Source organism: Acomys minous (genome assembly GCF_964271855.1).
Source record: "Acomys minous genome assembly, chromosome: 3".
Classification (NCBI taxonomy): domain Eukaryota; kingdom Metazoa; phylum Chordata; class Mammalia; order Rodentia; family Muridae; genus Acomys; species Acomys minous.
The window spans coordinates 44,330,139-44,347,781 of NC_140485.1; the positions used below are offsets into that span (position 1 = coordinate 44,330,139).

The 17,643-nt window shown below is 44.2% G+C and overlaps 1 protein-coding gene across 5 annotated transcripts in view; it reads left to right on the plus strand.

Annotated features, from left to right (window-relative positions):
* EHF (ETS homologous factor) overlaps positions 1 to 16,550 on the plus strand; it is a 40,025-nt gene extending 23,475 nt beyond the window's left edge. For 4 of the 5 annotated variants that reach the window (XM_084777902.1, XM_084777901.1, XM_084777904.1 and 1 more), the window contains 7 exons: positions 2,035 to 2,280; positions 4,885 to 4,947; positions 7,324 to 7,392; positions 7,500 to 7,568; positions 14,619 to 14,681; positions 15,721 to 15,916; positions 16,015 to 16,550. In XM_084777902.1, the coding sequence (XP_084634028.1) occupies positions 2,035 to 2,280; positions 4,885 to 4,947; positions 7,324 to 7,392; positions 7,500 to 7,568; positions 14,619 to 14,681; positions 15,721 to 15,916; positions 16,015 to 16,114 (806 nt within the window). In that variant the 3' untranslated portion in view covers positions 16,115 to 16,550. The remainder of the gene's footprint in view (positions 1 to 2,034; positions 2,281 to 4,884; positions 4,948 to 7,323; positions 7,393 to 7,499; positions 7,569 to 14,618; positions 14,682 to 15,720; positions 15,917 to 16,014) is intronic. The other variant, XM_084777905.1, reaches the window with a different exon arrangement.
* The last annotated feature ends 1,093 nt before the right edge of the window (positions 16,551 to 17,643 follow it).

A 17,643-nucleotide genomic window follows, 5' to 3' on the forward strand; every position in this document is an offset into this window, starting at 1 on the left:
GCACTGAAGTTTTACTTAGTTAGCCAGCCTGATTTCAAAGGGGTAGCTATTTTTCTTGTAAATACATTTTCCTCACAGAATGCTGTCCCCACACCATGGCTCGGCTGTGGCTTTTGGAAATTGGAGTAGCTGTGGCCACTCATAGGAGACCCACGTTTAGGCCAACTCTGTGAATTTCTCTTAAGTGAGCACAACACGTTCAACAATTTACCCACTGGAATGTACTTTACATCTTCATCCAAATTAACCCCTGAATATGTTTCTACAGTCCTGCATTACTTGTTCCTCAGCTGAAGTCAAGTCATATTGACTATGTAGTGAGCTTCCACTGTGGCCCCGAAGGAGTTTTTATAGACGTATGAAGATGAGTAAAACCAAGTCCAGGACCTTGAACATACAGTTTGCAAAGGAGAATAGGCCTGGACTTAGAGCTCTATAAAGATAAGCAGAACCTAACAGGTTCACTGAGAGAAATCCGAAGCCTGATTCCAGGAGGTTCAGTTCTCAATGTAAGTCAGGGCTCTGAGATCAAAAGATGCAAATACAAAAGAAAAGAACCAGGAGTTCGGCACTAGCAGGAGGCAAGACAGAAAGGTGCCCGGGGACAGACAGCACAACAAAACCACAAAGGTCACTTCAAAAGCAGTTGGTAAAGTGTTCTAGTGCCTGGCGTGGCAGCTTTGTATCTCATTTGAGAGAACAGTGGGGAAGAGTGGGGAAGAGTGAAGGAAACTTAGTGGGGAATGGTTGCCGGGGAAGTTATAGCAACAGCCAGCGGCCAGGAGATGTCACACAATCAATAAATGGACTGTGTCACTTCAGGGAAGAGCCCAGCCATTAGAGGAAAGGGAGCTTAATCTAAGGCCCTGTTGTTGGTTGAAAATGGTCTGTGTTTGCTTTTGTCTCTGTCTTTGTCTGTCTTTGTCTCTGTCTCTCTCTGTCTGTCTGTCTCTCTCTCTGCCTCTCTCCCTGTCTCTCTGTCTCTGTTTCTCTCTGTCTCTGTCTCTCTGTCTCTCTGTCTCTCGGGGAGTGGGGGGAAAGGAGTGGGAGCAAGAACCACGGTCAGCCATCTGCACCCCAGGGATCCACTCCTACAGACTCAACTACATCCTAATTAAACATGTATCTGGGGGATGGAGAGATGGACCTATGGCTAAAGTGCTTGCTGGGCAAGAATCTGAGCTCAGAGTCCCAGTACCTATGTAAAATCCAGGTAGATGTGCTGGACCACATCTGTAGCTCCAGCACTGTGAAGGCAGCGGTTGGATCCTTGGACCTCTCTGGACAAACCAGTCTAGCCAACCAGTGAGCTCCTGGTTCCAGTGAGGAGACCTTGACTCAAAAAATAAGATGGAGGGCTGTGCTAAGCATCAGACATTCTGGGCTTGATATATCCATCCAATACACATGTGCATGCACTTGCACACGCATCTGTACTGAACAAATACAAATCTTTCTTGTCATCGTTTTCTATTTACACAGCATTTACTTTCTTCTAGGGATTGTAGTTGATCTAGAGATAATTTAAAATATAGGAGAAATGTGCATGTCATATGCAAATATGACATACATAAGGAATGATTTTGGTATTCATGAAGTGTTCTGGCAAGGTGAATGTATTTGCATATATACAATCAGCTCGAAAGTGATGAAACTATAACCAACCCTTTCACTTTGGCACTTCTTTGTGGGTGGGGTGGAGAGCGAACTCAGAGACTTCAGGTATCATGTGCTATCTAGTATTCAGAGATGGTGTCACACTAGGGAAGAGCATGAAGAAGCCCTGCTACAACTGGGTAAAAAAAAAAAAAAAGAAAAAAAAAAGAAAAAAGAAAGAAAGAAAGAAAGAAAGAACCCACATGCTAGGAGCCTCCTATCCAGAGCACATTCTATATTCAGCTCCCATGGTGATACGTACCAGGTGGGGGCTGTGGTTATGGGCCCCATTATTATTACCCATAGCTATGCCTCTTGTGTCTGAGACTGCCCAGGAACAAGTAGGAGCCACTAACAGGACCATGCCCTATTTTGCAGTTTCCAATGGTTTTTTTGGAGGCCAATGGCATGAAATCCACCCTCAGTACTGGACCAAATACCAGGTGTGGGAATGGCTGCAGCACCTCCTGGACACCAACCAGCTGGATGCCAGCTGCATCCCTTTCCAGGAGTTTGACATCAGCGGAGAGCACCTGTGCAGCATGAGTCTGCAGGAGTTCACGAGGGCGGCAGGCTCAGCTGGACAGCTGCTCTACAGCAACCTGCAGCATCTCAAATGGAACGGTGAGTTGGGGCCGGGGAAGTGCAGGGACTCCACAGCTGGCTGTGCTCCTTGTCAGAAGTGACACCTTCAGATTACCATTTCCCAAGATGGGGAAGTAGCCGGGAGCAGAGAGGCAAACGCCTAGGGTTTGATATGTGTCTAATCCCCTTAGAAACATTTATGAAACTCTTCCTGAGGCTGTCTTCATTTCCAGAGAGTTAGGACTGGGGAGTATCCTCAGGATACTTGTCACAGTAAGATGAGCTTTTCCTTTACATAAAAACAGCAAAACAAAACTCATATGTGTTTTATTCTATTTGAGACATATGAGAATTTTGTATGTGTGCGTGTATCTGTTCCATATGCACACCTGGTGCTCATGGAGAGGCCAGAAGAGGGTGTTGGATTCTCTGTCACTGAGTATGAGCCACCATGTGGGCACTGGGTACTTACTGAAGCTGGATCTTCTGCGAGAACAGCAAGTGCCTTTAGCTTCTGAGCCATCTCTCCAGCCCTCCGTTATGTTTTCTAACAGAATCTAATAACTTAATTCTCAGTCATTCATTTGCTTATTGAAATCATCAGTGATTTTAAAAAATAATTTACAAATGTATTGATACAGGTTTTTTTTAATTTTTAAATTAAAAATGTTCCTGTTATCTTGAGATTGTTGCTGTTCTATAGCTGGCCTTGAGCTCTCTACATCACTCAGGCTGGCCCTGAACCCAAAATCCTCTTCACTTAGCCTTTCAAGTCTGAGGATTACAGGAATGCACCAGCATAGCCAACCCAGACCCAGCTTCTTAAGATGGGAGCCTAGTGTAGTTAAGAAGGCAAGTGAAACTAGATCTGTGTGTCCCGAGGGGAAAAGGTTAGCCCCACCCCCATCACTTTCTTTAAATGGCTTGTGGGTGGGGCTGGAGAGGTAGCCCAGCAGTTGAGAACTTTCACTGCACTTGCAGGGGGCTTGAGTTGGTTCTCAGCTCTCACATTGCAGCTTTACAATTTCCCATAACTTCAGTTTCAGGGGAATCTAACACCTATGACAATCCATGCTGCATGTGTGCTCACATGTATGAATCTACACACAGAGGCATACACATGAGGACTCACATAATTAAAAATAATAAAGATAAGTATTTAAAAATAGATCCATAATTAAAATACCTTTGAAACCAGAACGAATGGGCTGGATTCTGCAGTGATTTCTGGAATAGTTGCTAAAACTTCAAGGTTCACCTCACACACAGAGGCCACCTTGAAAATTGTCCATGGTGACAATACACACACACACACACACACACACACACACACACACACACACACACGGGAAGGGAGGGGGAGGAGGAAAGGAGGAGAGAGAATGAGCACTTATCGGAAAGTGCATTTATGCCCCAGCAGAGATTGTGTTTGACAAGTAACTAGGGCTCAGTAAATGCAAGCTCTAGAGCCCCATGGACAGCAGCCATCAGCAGGGAGCATGGCAGCGACACTGGCAGCCATTGTGCCATTTTGGATGACCTCATCTGACAGCTTGGCATTCTTTTCTTTCCACTCATCTCATGGTAGTGGTTACTCATTTTTGTTTTTACTAGAATCAAACAACAAGGCTCTATTATTTAAATAACTCTCAGCAATCTTTGCAAAAAGTAGACTTACACTCGAAGAATTATAAATATCTCCTTTAAATATATCCACTCCTGTAAAGCTTTGGTCTGACTGAACCATGAGGCAGGGAGGCCTGGGAGGTGTGATGGCCACCTTTGACCTTCCATTACTTATTTGGTCTTGCTGTTCTTGCCTGTGAGTACCAAATGGTAGGGGTTTCTACTCTGGGAATTTCGGTTGGAATTTCTCTACATATTCCATTAGTTTACATTTGTTATGAATATAGTTCCACTGTGAATTGAGTCATCAAGTGATCTTATAGAAAAATACTGTGCCCATTTTAAAGATAGGAAAAATGAAGGGTCAGAAATGCAACCTATTGGTAATCTCTGCGGGGAAGGAAAGCACTATAGGCTCATTGACATCTGTGCCTTTATACATCATAGTCGAGAGGAGTTGAAAAACAAGAGGAGGCTCTGTGACAGGAACCATGTGTATGAGAGCTGAACGCATAGGTAAAGGAACAATCATGGTATTTTATCCAGATGTGTCTGAAAGATGAATTTAATAAGGGTGGGGTGGATTGAGTTTAAAATCAAAGCCTTAAGTGCTAGTGAAGTGAAAATGCCTTTTTGGGCCCTTCCACTTTCATTTCATATATCTTAGTGTGAAAGTACCATAGGTGTCATGTACATAGCTCTGTGCAGTTTAACCCCTGAGTTGACACAGGAGGAGACTGAGACTAGAACAGCAAATGCCTTGCAGCTCCTAGTATTGGAGAAGGTGGCCTTCTGGCTTATGGCATTCTTTACTTCTACCACCAAATGAGGCCCTGGGCTACTAGTTCTCTGGGGTCAGAGATGGTCCCAGGCTTTGGTGTGCTGAGGGTTTGCTGGGGAGACTTTCAGAGGCAAACCAGGAAGGCAGCAAGGTAGCAGAAGGTCTTCAAAGGAGCCAGCTCAGTCCTTACCAAAGTGGCAGGTTTTGACTCTGACTTTCCCATCTGTCCTTCACAGGCCAGTGCAGCAGTGACCTTTTCCAGTCCACACACAATGTCATTGTCAAGACTGAACAAACTGGTGAGTGGTGAGAGGCAGAGGGAGCCAACTTGGCTAGGCAAAGCCCTGGGGAGAACAAGGGGAAAGGAGAACAAGAGACCATGGGAGAAAAGTTGGCAGGCATCCACAGAGTTCACCTCTCTGCCTCCAATGGGCCATCCTGCTGTAAGCCTCTTTCCTGCCCCTGGGACCAGTGGCAACCAATTATGTCTAATGTGTAGATGTGTGGTGAGCTGACTTTCTGCCAGTCATAGCACCATCCAGATCCAAAGCCAGTAGCCGGGTAAATACAGACTCTAGCATGGGCTGCCTTCCCAGAGAAAGTAAGGCTGGATTCAGAAAAGCAAGGGGAGGGAAGTCTTTGCTCTCCCACCTCCATGAGTGTGAGCTTTACAACGGGGGAGCTGCTGCCTTGAAATTGCAGGTATCATGGTCTCTGGGCCCTACCAAGCTTCCACAAGGATTTTAAAAGGTGACTGTAGAGCCCAACCCCCACCTTGAGGCTATTTCTGCTTGAAAGATTCTATCCCGGGCTCTGAGAAAGTCTATAGTTTCATAATATCTACATTCATTTTTGGTTCCTTTTCCTCTGTACCCCAAACTTCATGGGTACGACAGAACAGAATACAAACAGGTGCCACTACTCCTAGATCACTCCCTATGTTCACATCAGGTAGATTATAGGTCACATGGGCTGACAGAGTTTACCTCAGGTCTCCCTGAGGGTTGCGTGCCAGTCACCAAGGACAGATTTTGACCTAGGGGTAATTTTTGAGTCACTTGGCATCAAAATTAGCCCATGTGGTTATTTAATCTTTTATAAGGGCCCTGGTCTACCATAATTAAAGAAAAAAAATAGCTGCTAAACATGTTAATTAGGCCTTCCTAGGCCTGTCCTTCAACTTGGATGCTCTGGTTTTGTAGGCCTGCCCAAGCTCTGGAGACAGATCAGGATTTGGCTTAGAGAATGGCCTTGGCCTTACATATAGTCTCACTTTAGGAACCAGGGTGATATTGGAGAGGCCCCAAAGAAGCTGATAATTGTCCTTGACCGTCTGGACATTCTTGCTTTGCTGGTTCAGAAGAGCTGAGCTTGAGGGTGGAGAAGGTCCACTCTAGGAAGAGGGGAGAAGAAGCTCACAGAGGGACCACCTTCGCCCCAAAGCTCTTTGGAGGTTGTTTTTAGAGACAACACCAGATGTGCAAGGTGACCCAACAAGGACAGAGGGCGTAACCCTAAGACATTGGGCTTGGGGTGTCCAAACACGTATCTGTGAGTTCAAAATACCAGCTAAATCCCCATGTCATAAACAGGAGGACTTAGCCAGTGAGTCAGGCTTTATACTATTTATGCTATAAAAACAAAACAGAGCTCAGCCAGTGGCTGGCCATCCTGGCCCTCAGTGTGGAACCTGGCTCTTGGGGAAGCCAGAGCAGCCTAGTTTGGGGGTAGGGGTAGGGGGGCTGGGGGGGGGGAGGAGGCAAGAGCTTGATGGCAGGAAGAGGTGAGAGCATCAAACTCTTGGCCAGCCTGCAAGGAGAATGCTTGTGTTGGAAGCTGGCCTGGACCTGGCAGTCGTGTGGGGGTTGGGCTTGCTTGGGGTAGGTAGAAGGGAGTTTCCTTCAGATTTGAAATCCTAAGAGTGTGTCTCACTCCGACTAACTCTTGACACATGGCCTTCACAGGAAGGAGTAGGCAGTGAGGGGGCAATTTCTGCTTCTCCCAGAAATGAAGCAAGGCCCCCCTGCCTAAAAGCTGTTTGTGTGGTTTGAGAACTCCCCTCCGCCTTCTCCAAAGTTTTGAGAATTTTATGTCAACCCTTTAGCTACTCAAAGAAGACCTAGATGGCAGCTGCTATCACTCAACTTAAGGGAGCTACTCTTGGAATTTCAGCAGTGAAGGAATTGTGAGGAAACTGGCCAGGTTTTTTTTTCCCCCTGAAAAACAAAAACCTGCCATCAGTTCCCCATTGCCACCAGACAGAAGAATGCTCATTAATTCCTTATTATACATTTATTCATCTCCAACAAAGCTTTCTGTCCACTCCAGAGTTAAATTATCCTGGTGACTTTGTGGTAGAATGTCAAGGAGGTCACCCAGGGTGGAACAATTTCCAGAAAGATGGAGTGTTGGTCCAGGATAGGATTCTATGGCTTGAAGGGTAGTGAGTGTATCTTCCAAGGTTAGGACTATAATAAAGCTGTTCTCATGATGCTGGGAGAAAACTGGGCTGGCGTTGTCATAAAGTAGGATACAGCTGAAGCAGTCTTACTCCTTCTCGTGGCTGCCTCTTCGTTTCCTCACGCCTCTCAGATGAGCAGACAGACTCCTGGAGTGAGAGTTCTCCAAACCAGGCATAACAATTGTTGACTTGTCCCATTCTCTGTTCCCTGTAGATCCTTCCATCATGAACACATGGAAAGAAGAGAACTATCTCTATGACCCCAGCTATGGTAGCACAGTAGGTAACTACCTCCCTGACCCCAAAGGCCCTTTTACGTGCTTGCTCTGCCTCAGAGTTCTGTCATCAGGAAGGTCTCTCAATGCCCCTCCCCTCCTTTGTTTCCTACAGATCTGTTGGACAGTAAAACTTTCTGCCGGGCCCAGATCTCCATGACAGCCTCCAGTCACCTTCCAGTTGGTAAGTTGTCCAGGCACGGGCCGGCTTTGCCTCTTGCCTGTGCTTATTAATTCTCATTAAAACTCACCACCACCCCCAATTTCTACCTCACTGGAGTCTTTCTCATTAGAAAGTTGGAGAATGGACTGGGTTGTCATCTGTGGGAGTGGCCATGCTTCCCAGCCAGCATGCATACAATTATCAGCTCAGAAGTGTCCTCCTGCGTCACTCTGTGTCGTTAGTCTCTGGAGACGATGAAAGTTTCTTGTGTTTTTCTCTATTCTTAAAAAAAAATACAAGTTTGTTTTGGAGCTAAACCTGGTAGTTTTACTTGTATTTCTTGGGGGGAGTAGGCTGGATTTAATATTTTAATTGCATGCCAAACATACATTTTGGAACTATGTTTGGCTTTCGAGAACAATGAACTCAAAACACTTATCCACGTGCTGTAGATTTGGAAGCGTGGACAGCAGTCCTGTCCACATAGACCCCCATCCCTCCATTTTGAAGCCTAACCTTGGTGATTCATCAGCACCCTAGAATCAGGGTATCTGCCCTTGGGTCAGTTGTGTTTGTATCAGTTGTTTTGGTCATGATTGGCTACAACTAGGGGCTATCTGCGATGTTTTGTCAAAGGCTGTAGCAAGGTTGGCACATTGGACGCCGGGTCTGGGAGAGGGCTTTCAGATAAGAGGTGCATTTATATTTGCACTCTAAGAATTAGCTGAGCAAAAGATTTTGTGTTGTTCCTTGACCTGGGTATTTCTGGACCTCTTCATGTCTGTGCAGCTGAGAAATCATTTGTAAGAGAAGCATTCATCTCAGGAATTGACTTTGGGGGCAGTGATGGACCTGAAAATTAGCAGCATCTGTGTGAAAGGAAGCACAGATTTAAGCAATATCCCACCCTCTTCTTTTGTTTAGGTTGAATGTGTGGTCAGATGAACTAAACTAACGAGTGCGAAAGCTTTTGTTTGAAGTTTGGTTTGGGTCAAGCCCCTTGAATGAGAGAACTGGAAACTTCTGGAATTATGGCTGGGATTCAAAGCAGGGCCTCCCTCCTCCCAAACAGCCTTTAGTGTGTATCCCTTGAAGTGATTTGTTTAAAGCAGGGAGGAAGATCAACGTCAGATGAGCAGCAGTGTGTCTGCCATCACGGTGGAGCAGTCTCGTCATTGCCACCTAAAGAAGACTAGTGGCTTCAGGGCTGAGGAAAGCACCCAAGTCACCCTGTAGCTTACACTCCAACTTCCTGTACTGCCACCTTCTCTGTCTTTCCTGTTGGGTCTTTAACATATGGCAAAAGATGTCAACTCAGGATAAAGTTGAACCAACTGCTCGGAGATTCCCCAGGGCTTTTAAGTTCCCCAGACTCCTAGGAAGTCACAGCTTTGTCACCTCACTCCTGGTCTACCTTCCCCATCTTCTAGAATCTCAGAAGAGCAGGGGCTAAAGGCAGCAGCTCATATCTACAAGCTGAAACAGCAGAGAGTACTGTCTTCTGCAGCTACATATTATAGATTTAGACGGCCCTTGAAATAAAGTTGTGAATCTGCCTCCCCACTTTCTGCCCACCTCCTAGTCTCCTGTTTCCAACTTTCATCCAGCCACAGTAACAGGCTGGAAAATGAGGTGAATAACCCAAGCTTTTTTATCAGAGTTAATCTCTTTCAAAAAAAAAATCATCTTGGTGTCTGAAGTTGATGTGTCAAAATTGTCTCTGAGGTTTTAGGTCTGGTAGGACGTTAATTGCAACCATATGAGAGTCAGTTTCCTTCCAGAATGGTTTAGTCTCTACTGGATGGGGCCAGAATGCCCGCAAAGACCTTTGCCATCTGTCTGAGTGATCCCATTTCAAATTCCTATAAAGTAGGGTGCAGTTAAACATCTTTCTATGTTTTCATGCAAGTTCAAGCTGAGCCGTGTCAACTGATGGTCTCCCTGATAGTGCAGGTGGGGAAGCCGGCTTTGTTTTGAATTTTTCTTTCTTTCTGTCATCAGCCCATTCCATAAAATGGCTGCCACCAGTGTCCCGATCTGCTTGATAGTCCTGAAGCCAGTCATGCCAACTCAGGCTTGATGTGTTTATCTACTGACTTGTTGAGCCTCAAGCTAGGGTGGCACAGTCTATTAGAACGCCGAAATTTGTATATCCCGTAAAGACATGGCTCACAGCTGACTCATATGCAAATGTATCTAATCTCTGCTTTCTTGCGAAGCAGCCAGGCTGAAGGCATAGGCATCCACCTAGCGCTGTGAACTTGGGGCTTTGTTACTGCTTCCACCTAGACCCCGCTGAACAAGAGAAAGCCAGGCTGGACAGCCTCTGTAGAGCTAGCCATTACTTTATAAAAATGAATCACTTGACCACACAGCTCACTTCAAAGGTCTGGCTTTTGGTGTGTGGTAGTGAGGAGGACCAGGGGGCGGGAGAGAGGCTGTTGTATTAAATGATCAAAAGCTTTAGAGCTAAGGCTGGTGGGGTTTTTGTGGCTTCCTCTGCCTGTTGACGGGAGAAGAAGATCTAGAAGGAACAGTCATCTTTTTGCTTTGGATTACCTATTCTGCCATGTGATGACGGAAACATCTGGACTCGTGTGTGTGTGTGTGTGTGTGTGTGTGTGTGTGTGAAGCTAAAAGTAGGTCTACTGTGAGGAAATGGCTGACATCTCAAAGATAATTCCTCCAGTCTTTTAATATAGAGTCTGTGAACCCCCTAAGTCAGTAAGGGATCCGTGGAATGGCTGAACAAACTTCACTAGTGTAACACACTTGCAATTTCTGCGGGAGAACACTTACGTTTTCATCCAGTTTTAAAGGAGACCATAACCCTAATGTGATGCATTCTACGGCAGGTTGGCCCCATGCACTGAGTGAGGTCAGTGTGCTAAAAAACTTGTGTTTTTCTGAAAGCTATCCCTGGCTCTGAAATCATGGCCTTGTTCCTTTCTGGATCTCATTGGAAAATGAGCTTTGCTTGTGGCCTGCTGGGTAAATGCCATTCTTTGTCTCCAGAACAACGTGGCCCTGTCAGGATGATGTATCACTGGGAAACCAGGGTTGGTGCCAGACCTGTCTCAATGTCATCATGTCCTGGTGGGGTGTTGCAACCTTGTCTTGTGAACTGCAGGGGGCCAAGTGGTGTCCTTTCTAGTTCTGTGTATTGGTCCTTCTGGATTTCAGAGAAAGCCACATAGGGCCAGGCTCTGCTGGCATCGATGCCAGGAGAGAAATTCTTACTCAGAATGGGGAGTTTCTCTTTTATTCAATCCCTCTCCCCATCCCATCATAACTTCTGGAGAAACTGCTGGGCATGTGAAAGTGTGAAGGGCCCAGGGATTGATGGGTGGATGGGGCCCCACACCTGGAAGTATAGGACCCGTACACAGGGATGACTGCTTTGTTTTCTATTGATGAAGAGACCATGGAAATAGATTGACTTTTGGAAAGACATTTAGCAGAGTTATGAGTAAAGCTTCTGGGATCTGACTATTTCTACTTACCGCCTGGCTCTACTTCCAGGCTGTTTCTTTGATCCTCCATAAATGCAAGCTGTGAATTAGAACAGTACCAGCCTCATAGTGTTTCTGTATGAATTATATAATAATACCTACTTCATATCGTTATTGTATGAATGATGTAAGATAAGCCACGTGAAGTGTTTAATGTATTGCCTGGCACATGGAAAGAACTATAATTAGGAATAATTCTCTTAATTATCTTTTCATTTTATCTTTTGTGGTGCTGGGGATCAAGCCTAGGGCCTTCTTTGTATAAGTGCTCTAACCCTGAGCCATATCTCCAACTTTCTTAATCACTTTAACTGGAAAAAGATGGCTGTGGCTCATAAACTTTTTTGAACAGTGGTGTGCTCTATCAGATGCTGTGTACACTTGTTAATGAGTCTAGAATGCTGTTCATGGCCCCAGCAGAGAACCCTAGGTTAGAAAGTTCTGCTCTACAATCAGATGAGGAGACACGATTTGTTGAATTCCTATAAAGACTTGACTTGTGTTTAAGGACTATTTTGTATTAAAGTTAGGTAGCTGCTGATTATAAGGTGAGGTCATCAATGCTCCTCACAACACCCAAATTGCCCTTGGGTATATACAAACACAGATACACAGACACAGACACAGACAGACAGACAGACAGACTCACACATAGACACACGCATAAACACACATGTGAGGGAAAGCCACTAAGCTGTTAGTTTTCCTTTTTTTATTAAAGAGCTTTATTCTTTTAAAGATGCATTTATTTTATTTTGTTCACATGAGGGTTTGACTGCACACACACACACACACACACACACACACACACACACAAACACACACACAAGTGTATGTGTGTAAACCATATGTGTGCCTGGTGCCTGTGGATCCCCTGGAACTAGAGTTACAGATAGTTGTGAACCACCATGTGGGTGCTGGGAACCAAATGCTTTTCACTACTGATCCATCTCTCCAGCCTCTGTCCCTTTTAATTGGTTCATTATAACATTATATTTATGGGCCATGCTCTGAGAGCTTGGAACTTGTGTATAGTATGTGATAAGCCAAGGCAGAGGTTTAGCTGGCCAGCATCTCCGCTTCTTAAATGTACATCATCTCAGTGTTGGAGCCTGAGGACTCCTTGGTCCTATTGCTTTGTAAACTATGCAACAAATTGCCCTATGTTCATCCTACCACCAAGTAGAAGAATAGAGCTTGTGTCTCCAGGGTAACTGCATTTTGCAGCATGCCGTCCAGTCTCCTGCTGTCTCTCTCATCCCCTGTGCATCTCTAGCCTTCACCATCCACTCTTTGTTTCCCTGGGATTAAAATCTTCAACCTGTCATATGCAGTTGAGAACAGGCAGTGGGTTGTTTTGTTCTTTAGAAGCATTTTTTTTTTTTTTTTTTTTTTTTTTTAAAAGTGATAATTTCAAGAAATATATTGGTAGAAACAGGCAGAAAAGCAAAAAGCAAACAGAATACTTCATAAATTGAAAGTGATTCTCATCAGGATTTTTTAAAAATGATGAACATATAAATTAATATTTTTAATTTTAAATCACTTTCTTTTTTTTTTTTTTTTTTTTTTTTTTTAATTTTTTTTTTTTATTAATTTATTCTTGTTACATCTCAATCTTCTCTGCACCCCATGGAACCTTCTCCAAAATTGATCACATCGTAGTTCACAAAGAAAGCCTCAACAGATACAAGAGGATTGAAATCATACCTTGTATCCTATCAGATCATCATGGGCTTAGGTTGCAATTCAACAACAACAGAAATAACAAAAAGCCTACACGTATGTGGAAACTAAACAACTCTCTGCTAAATGACACCTGGGTCAGGGAAGAAATAAAGAAAGAAATCAAGGAGTTTCTGAAATTCAATGAAAATGAAGGAACAACATACCCAAATCTGTGGGATACACTGAAAGCAGTGCTAAGAGGAAAATTCATAGCACTAAGTGCCTTTAAAAAGAAATTGGAAGCATCGCACATAAACACCTTAATGACACAACTGGAAGCCCTAGAAAAAAAAGAAGCAGAAACACCCAAAAGGAGTAGACGCCTGGAAATAATCAAACTCAGGGGTGAAATTAACAAATTAGAAACTAAAAAAACAGTCCAAAGAATCAACAAAACCAAGAGCTGGTTCTTTGAGAAAGTCAACAAGATAGACAGACCTTTAGCCAAACTAACTAAAAGGCAGAGAGACAGTATTGAAATCAACAAAATCAGGAATGAAAAGGGAGACATAACAACAGACACTGAAGAAATACAAAGAATCATAAGATCCTACTTTGAAGGCATATATGCCACAAAATTTGAAAATCTAAGGGAAATGGACGATTTTCTTGATCAATTTCACTTGCCAAAGTTGAATGAAGAACAGATAAACAAGCTAAATAGTCCCATTTCCCCTACAGAAATTGAAGTAATCATTGATAGTCTCCCAACCAAAAAAAGCCCAGGGCCAGATGGCTTCAGTGCTGAATTCTACCAGACCTTCAAGGGCGAGTTAATACCGATACTCTTCAAACTACTCCAAAAGATAGAAAGGGATGGAACATTACCAAACTCATTCTATGAGGCCATAGTCTCATTGATACCTAAACCTCACAAAGACTCAACAAAGAAAGAGAATTTCAGACCAATTTCTCTGATGAACATCGATGCAAAAATACTAAATAAAATACTTGCAAAACGAATACAAGAGCACATCAGAGATATCATTCATCATGACCAAGTAGGCTTCATTCCAGGCATGCAGGGATGGTTTAATATACGGAAATCCATCAATGTAATCCACCACATAAACAAACTGAAAACAAAAAACCACATGATCATCTCTTTGGATGCAGAGAAAGCATTTGATAAAATCCAACACCCATTCATGTTTAAAGTTTTAGAAGCATTTTTATGGCGTAGATCTGCCTCTGTCTTCTCCTCCAAGAAGACAGTGAAAGGGTTACCGCAGAGAGCCATTTGTTAAACTAATCTGTGTTTCCATAGTCCACTGTGGCCTTCTGTGCTGAGCTCAGGCCACTCAATGGCCCCTTTGTCAAGGTGATTAAAATGTAACTTTGCATGCCAAAAAAATGGCACTCCTCTGGCTTAAAAGTCATCCTTCTTTGTTACAAGTGTTTACATTTTTTGTATTATGCTATAAAAACATCCTTTAAATGACCTCAGTCTTTCCATGGCTTTCCCCTGCTCTCAGAACAAAGTCCTTTCAAGCGTTCCGTGAGGCATTAGTGATCAAAACTTCTTTCCTCTCACTCTGCCTCATCTTTACATCCACTCTGGCTCCTTTCTGGGCTGTGTAACACTTAATGCTGGGTGACCTGAGTGAGGCCCTTCTCACTTACCGTCCTTGGGTTCTCTGCATGGCCACCTCCCCCATATGCCCACAGGTCCTTGCGTTATTTTTCTGCATAGCGTTTCTCCTCTCTGTTGGCACTGCCATGCACCCCAACAGTGTTGGCATGCTGTGGGTATTAGGTGAATAGTGGCCAAGTGTGTGGCTGATACTTGGAGGGGATATGTAAACTGAGCTGTTCTCATTTCTCTCCTTAGCAGAGTCACCTGACATGAAAAAGGAGCAAGACCACCCTGTAAAGCCCCACACCAAAAAGCACAGTGAGTTCCCTGGCAGGCTTGCTTTGTCTCCATTCCTTCACCTCTAAGTGGGACTTACTTTCTATCAAAGTGACTCCCTGTATGACTGTTTCGGAAAGCGGTCCTCCTGGGGATTTTTTTTTCTGCTGATTCTACTTTCTCAAAAATTAGGACACTAAGTGGGTAATAACTTATAGACAGAAGGTTAAAGATTATCCTTTGTTGAAGGAAAAAAAAAACCAGGGTGGGACAAGAAGCAAGATGGAAAGATGTGGCTGAGGTGCATCACACTTTCTTGTCCTAAGAAATGGCTTTGCTCTGAAGACTCAACTCTCTCCCTTGAAGTTGGATTTTCCATGTGATGAAACCTTATGAACATATATGCATTATCAGAGCCATAGGGTAGAGGGGGCACGGAGAACATCAGGATTGTCCCACCTAGATAGGACAGGGACCTGGGATAGCATTACTCTTTGTTCCTCCAGCTTATCTCATGAAGGGGGGCTCAGGCAGTTCCTTGAGTGGCATGGCAAAGGGGTGATGACAGGCATTTCCTGGAAGGAAAATAAAACTCCAGGAGCTGGTTAGTTTTTAAGCTGGTTCCCCTGACCCCTGTGTGTTAACCCTCTCTACTCAAGATGCTCTTGGGGTTAAGAGTCTTGTGTTCCAATGATGTCATTTAACTGAAGCACAGCTGTGGGCTGGAGTCACTCAGCTAGGTGAGGTATTAGGTCAATGGTGGAAGGCTGCTGTCTGAAATGAAGCCAGGTCATTTGTGAGCAATACTGAGAAGAAACATGGTTAACAGCAATTCTTTAGTACTGGCTTTGCTAGCAGCCAATTGTCTCACATTGATTAAACCACTGAAATTGCCTGCTCTTCAACAGTACTAGTTCATTGTAAGATAACTGTTCAGTGGCTCTGTATCTTGAGGGAGAAGCTGTAACTTCATTCATTCTCTCTCTCTCTCTCTCTCTCTCTCTCTCTCTCTCTCTCTCTCTCTCTCTTCCTCCCTCTCATTTGGGCTATTAATAAGTCATCGTGTCTTGCTTTTCATCAGACCCAAGAGGGACTCACTTGTGGGAGTTCATCCGAGACATTCTCCTGAGCCCAGACAAGAACCCAGGGCTCATCAAATGGGAAGACCGTTCAGAAGGCATCTTCAGGTTCCTGAAGTCAGAGGCTGTGGCTCAACTGTGGGGGAAAAAGAAAAATAACAGTAGTATGACCTATGAGAAGCTCAGCCGGGCCATGAGGTGAGCAATGTCACAGTCTTCCAAGGGCAAGGCCACCATCGCAGGTGCTCTCTCAGGGCTAAGGCTGAATGGCCACCTTACCCATGTTCCTCTTACAGATATTACTACAAGCGAGAAATCCTGGAACGTGTGGATGGGCGGCGGCTGGTCTACAAGTTTGGGAAGAATGCTCGCGGCTGGAGAGAAAGTGAGAACTGAGGCTGCCAACCCTTGGGACACAAACCAAAACACACAGCGAATGGATTATGATCAATGAAGAGCTGGACGTAAATATTTCAAAGACTACTTTTCTGTGCTATTTATGTACCATGAAGGGACAAGAACAATCGACTTCTGATGGGAAGAATGGACACTACAGTTGATAAAAAAAAAAAAAGAAATTATTTTGTTACTTTGAAGTATGTCCTATGTGGGGAACAAATGTACACAGTTTTCTGTGAACTATGAAGCTGTACGTGGTGTGATTTGCTATCGACTCTGTTGTGATGTTATTTTCTACCCGGAGAACAACAGGGCCTGTAGCCTTGTGCTTCTTGTTAAAAGGAAGGGATAAGAAATGAGGGCATTAAATGTTTTCATATGCAAAATGACTTAGAAAAAAAAACAGGTGATGTGCTCTCTGCACGCAAGCACCCATGTGACCTCCTCTAGAGAAATGAAATTGGTTGACAGGACAATATTCAGGGTATCAGATTGATGGGAACAACCCAAAGGATGCTGGGAAGTTTAATTTGATGTAAGAGATAGAGAATAGAGAATGGGGATTTTTGACAATCCAGACTGGCCTATAATCACAGTATGATCACATGAGTGGGAAAGTTTCATTCAATGAGAATGACTGGGGAAGAGGGTTTTACCCTCATTCATGGTTGATTTTCCTATACCCCCTTTACCCTTGGATGGTTGGTTAAAAAAGTCATTTGCCACATGTAGTCACCTTCAGCTATTTGGAGTTCAGCCTAGCTATTGAAAAATAGGCAGGAAAAGGAGGTGGCACTTTGGGAATGACTGGTGAGGATTCTCTTGTATCTCTGTAGTTCAAGGTTTCCCCATGGGTATGGTTGACATTTGGAGAATATATTGCACATTGTAAAATGTGTAGCAATCTCCATGGCCTCCATCAGCATTTGGTAACTGTGACAATCCAGAAGGGTCCCTAGAAATTGTTAAGTGTCTCCAGGAAGACAAAAGTAGCCTTGAGTGAGACCCACCAATTGGACCGGTCAATATAAAGGCAGTCCTCCAGTCACAGACCAAAGAGCTTTGTAGACTCTAGTCCTTAAGAGTAAAGCAAAGGTAAGGCCTTGAAGTCAATATGTTTTTATTTTTAAAAAATATTAGGGACAACAGGATGAGATAGATGGAGGAGGTTCTTTTCAGAGCTCCATGTGAGAGGCAAAGTTACATAATGGCAGTGATGTAAGAGAAGGGCAAGAGAAAATTTTGCACTGGGAGTGCAGATGCTGCAGAAGGAAATGCTAAGGGAAGAATCTGTGGATGTCCCTCTGTGGTATGCTTCTTTCCTTCTTCTCTGTCTCTCTGTCTCTCTGTCTCTCTGTCTCTCTCTCTCTGTCTCTCTCTCTCTCTCTCTCTCTCTCTCTGTGTGTGTGTGTGTGTCTTTCTGTCTCTGTCTCTGCCTGCCTGCCCGCCCCCCCCTCTCTCTGTGTGTGTGTGTGTGTCTTTCTGTCTCTGTCTCTGCCTGCCTGCCCCCCCTCTCTCTCTCTCTG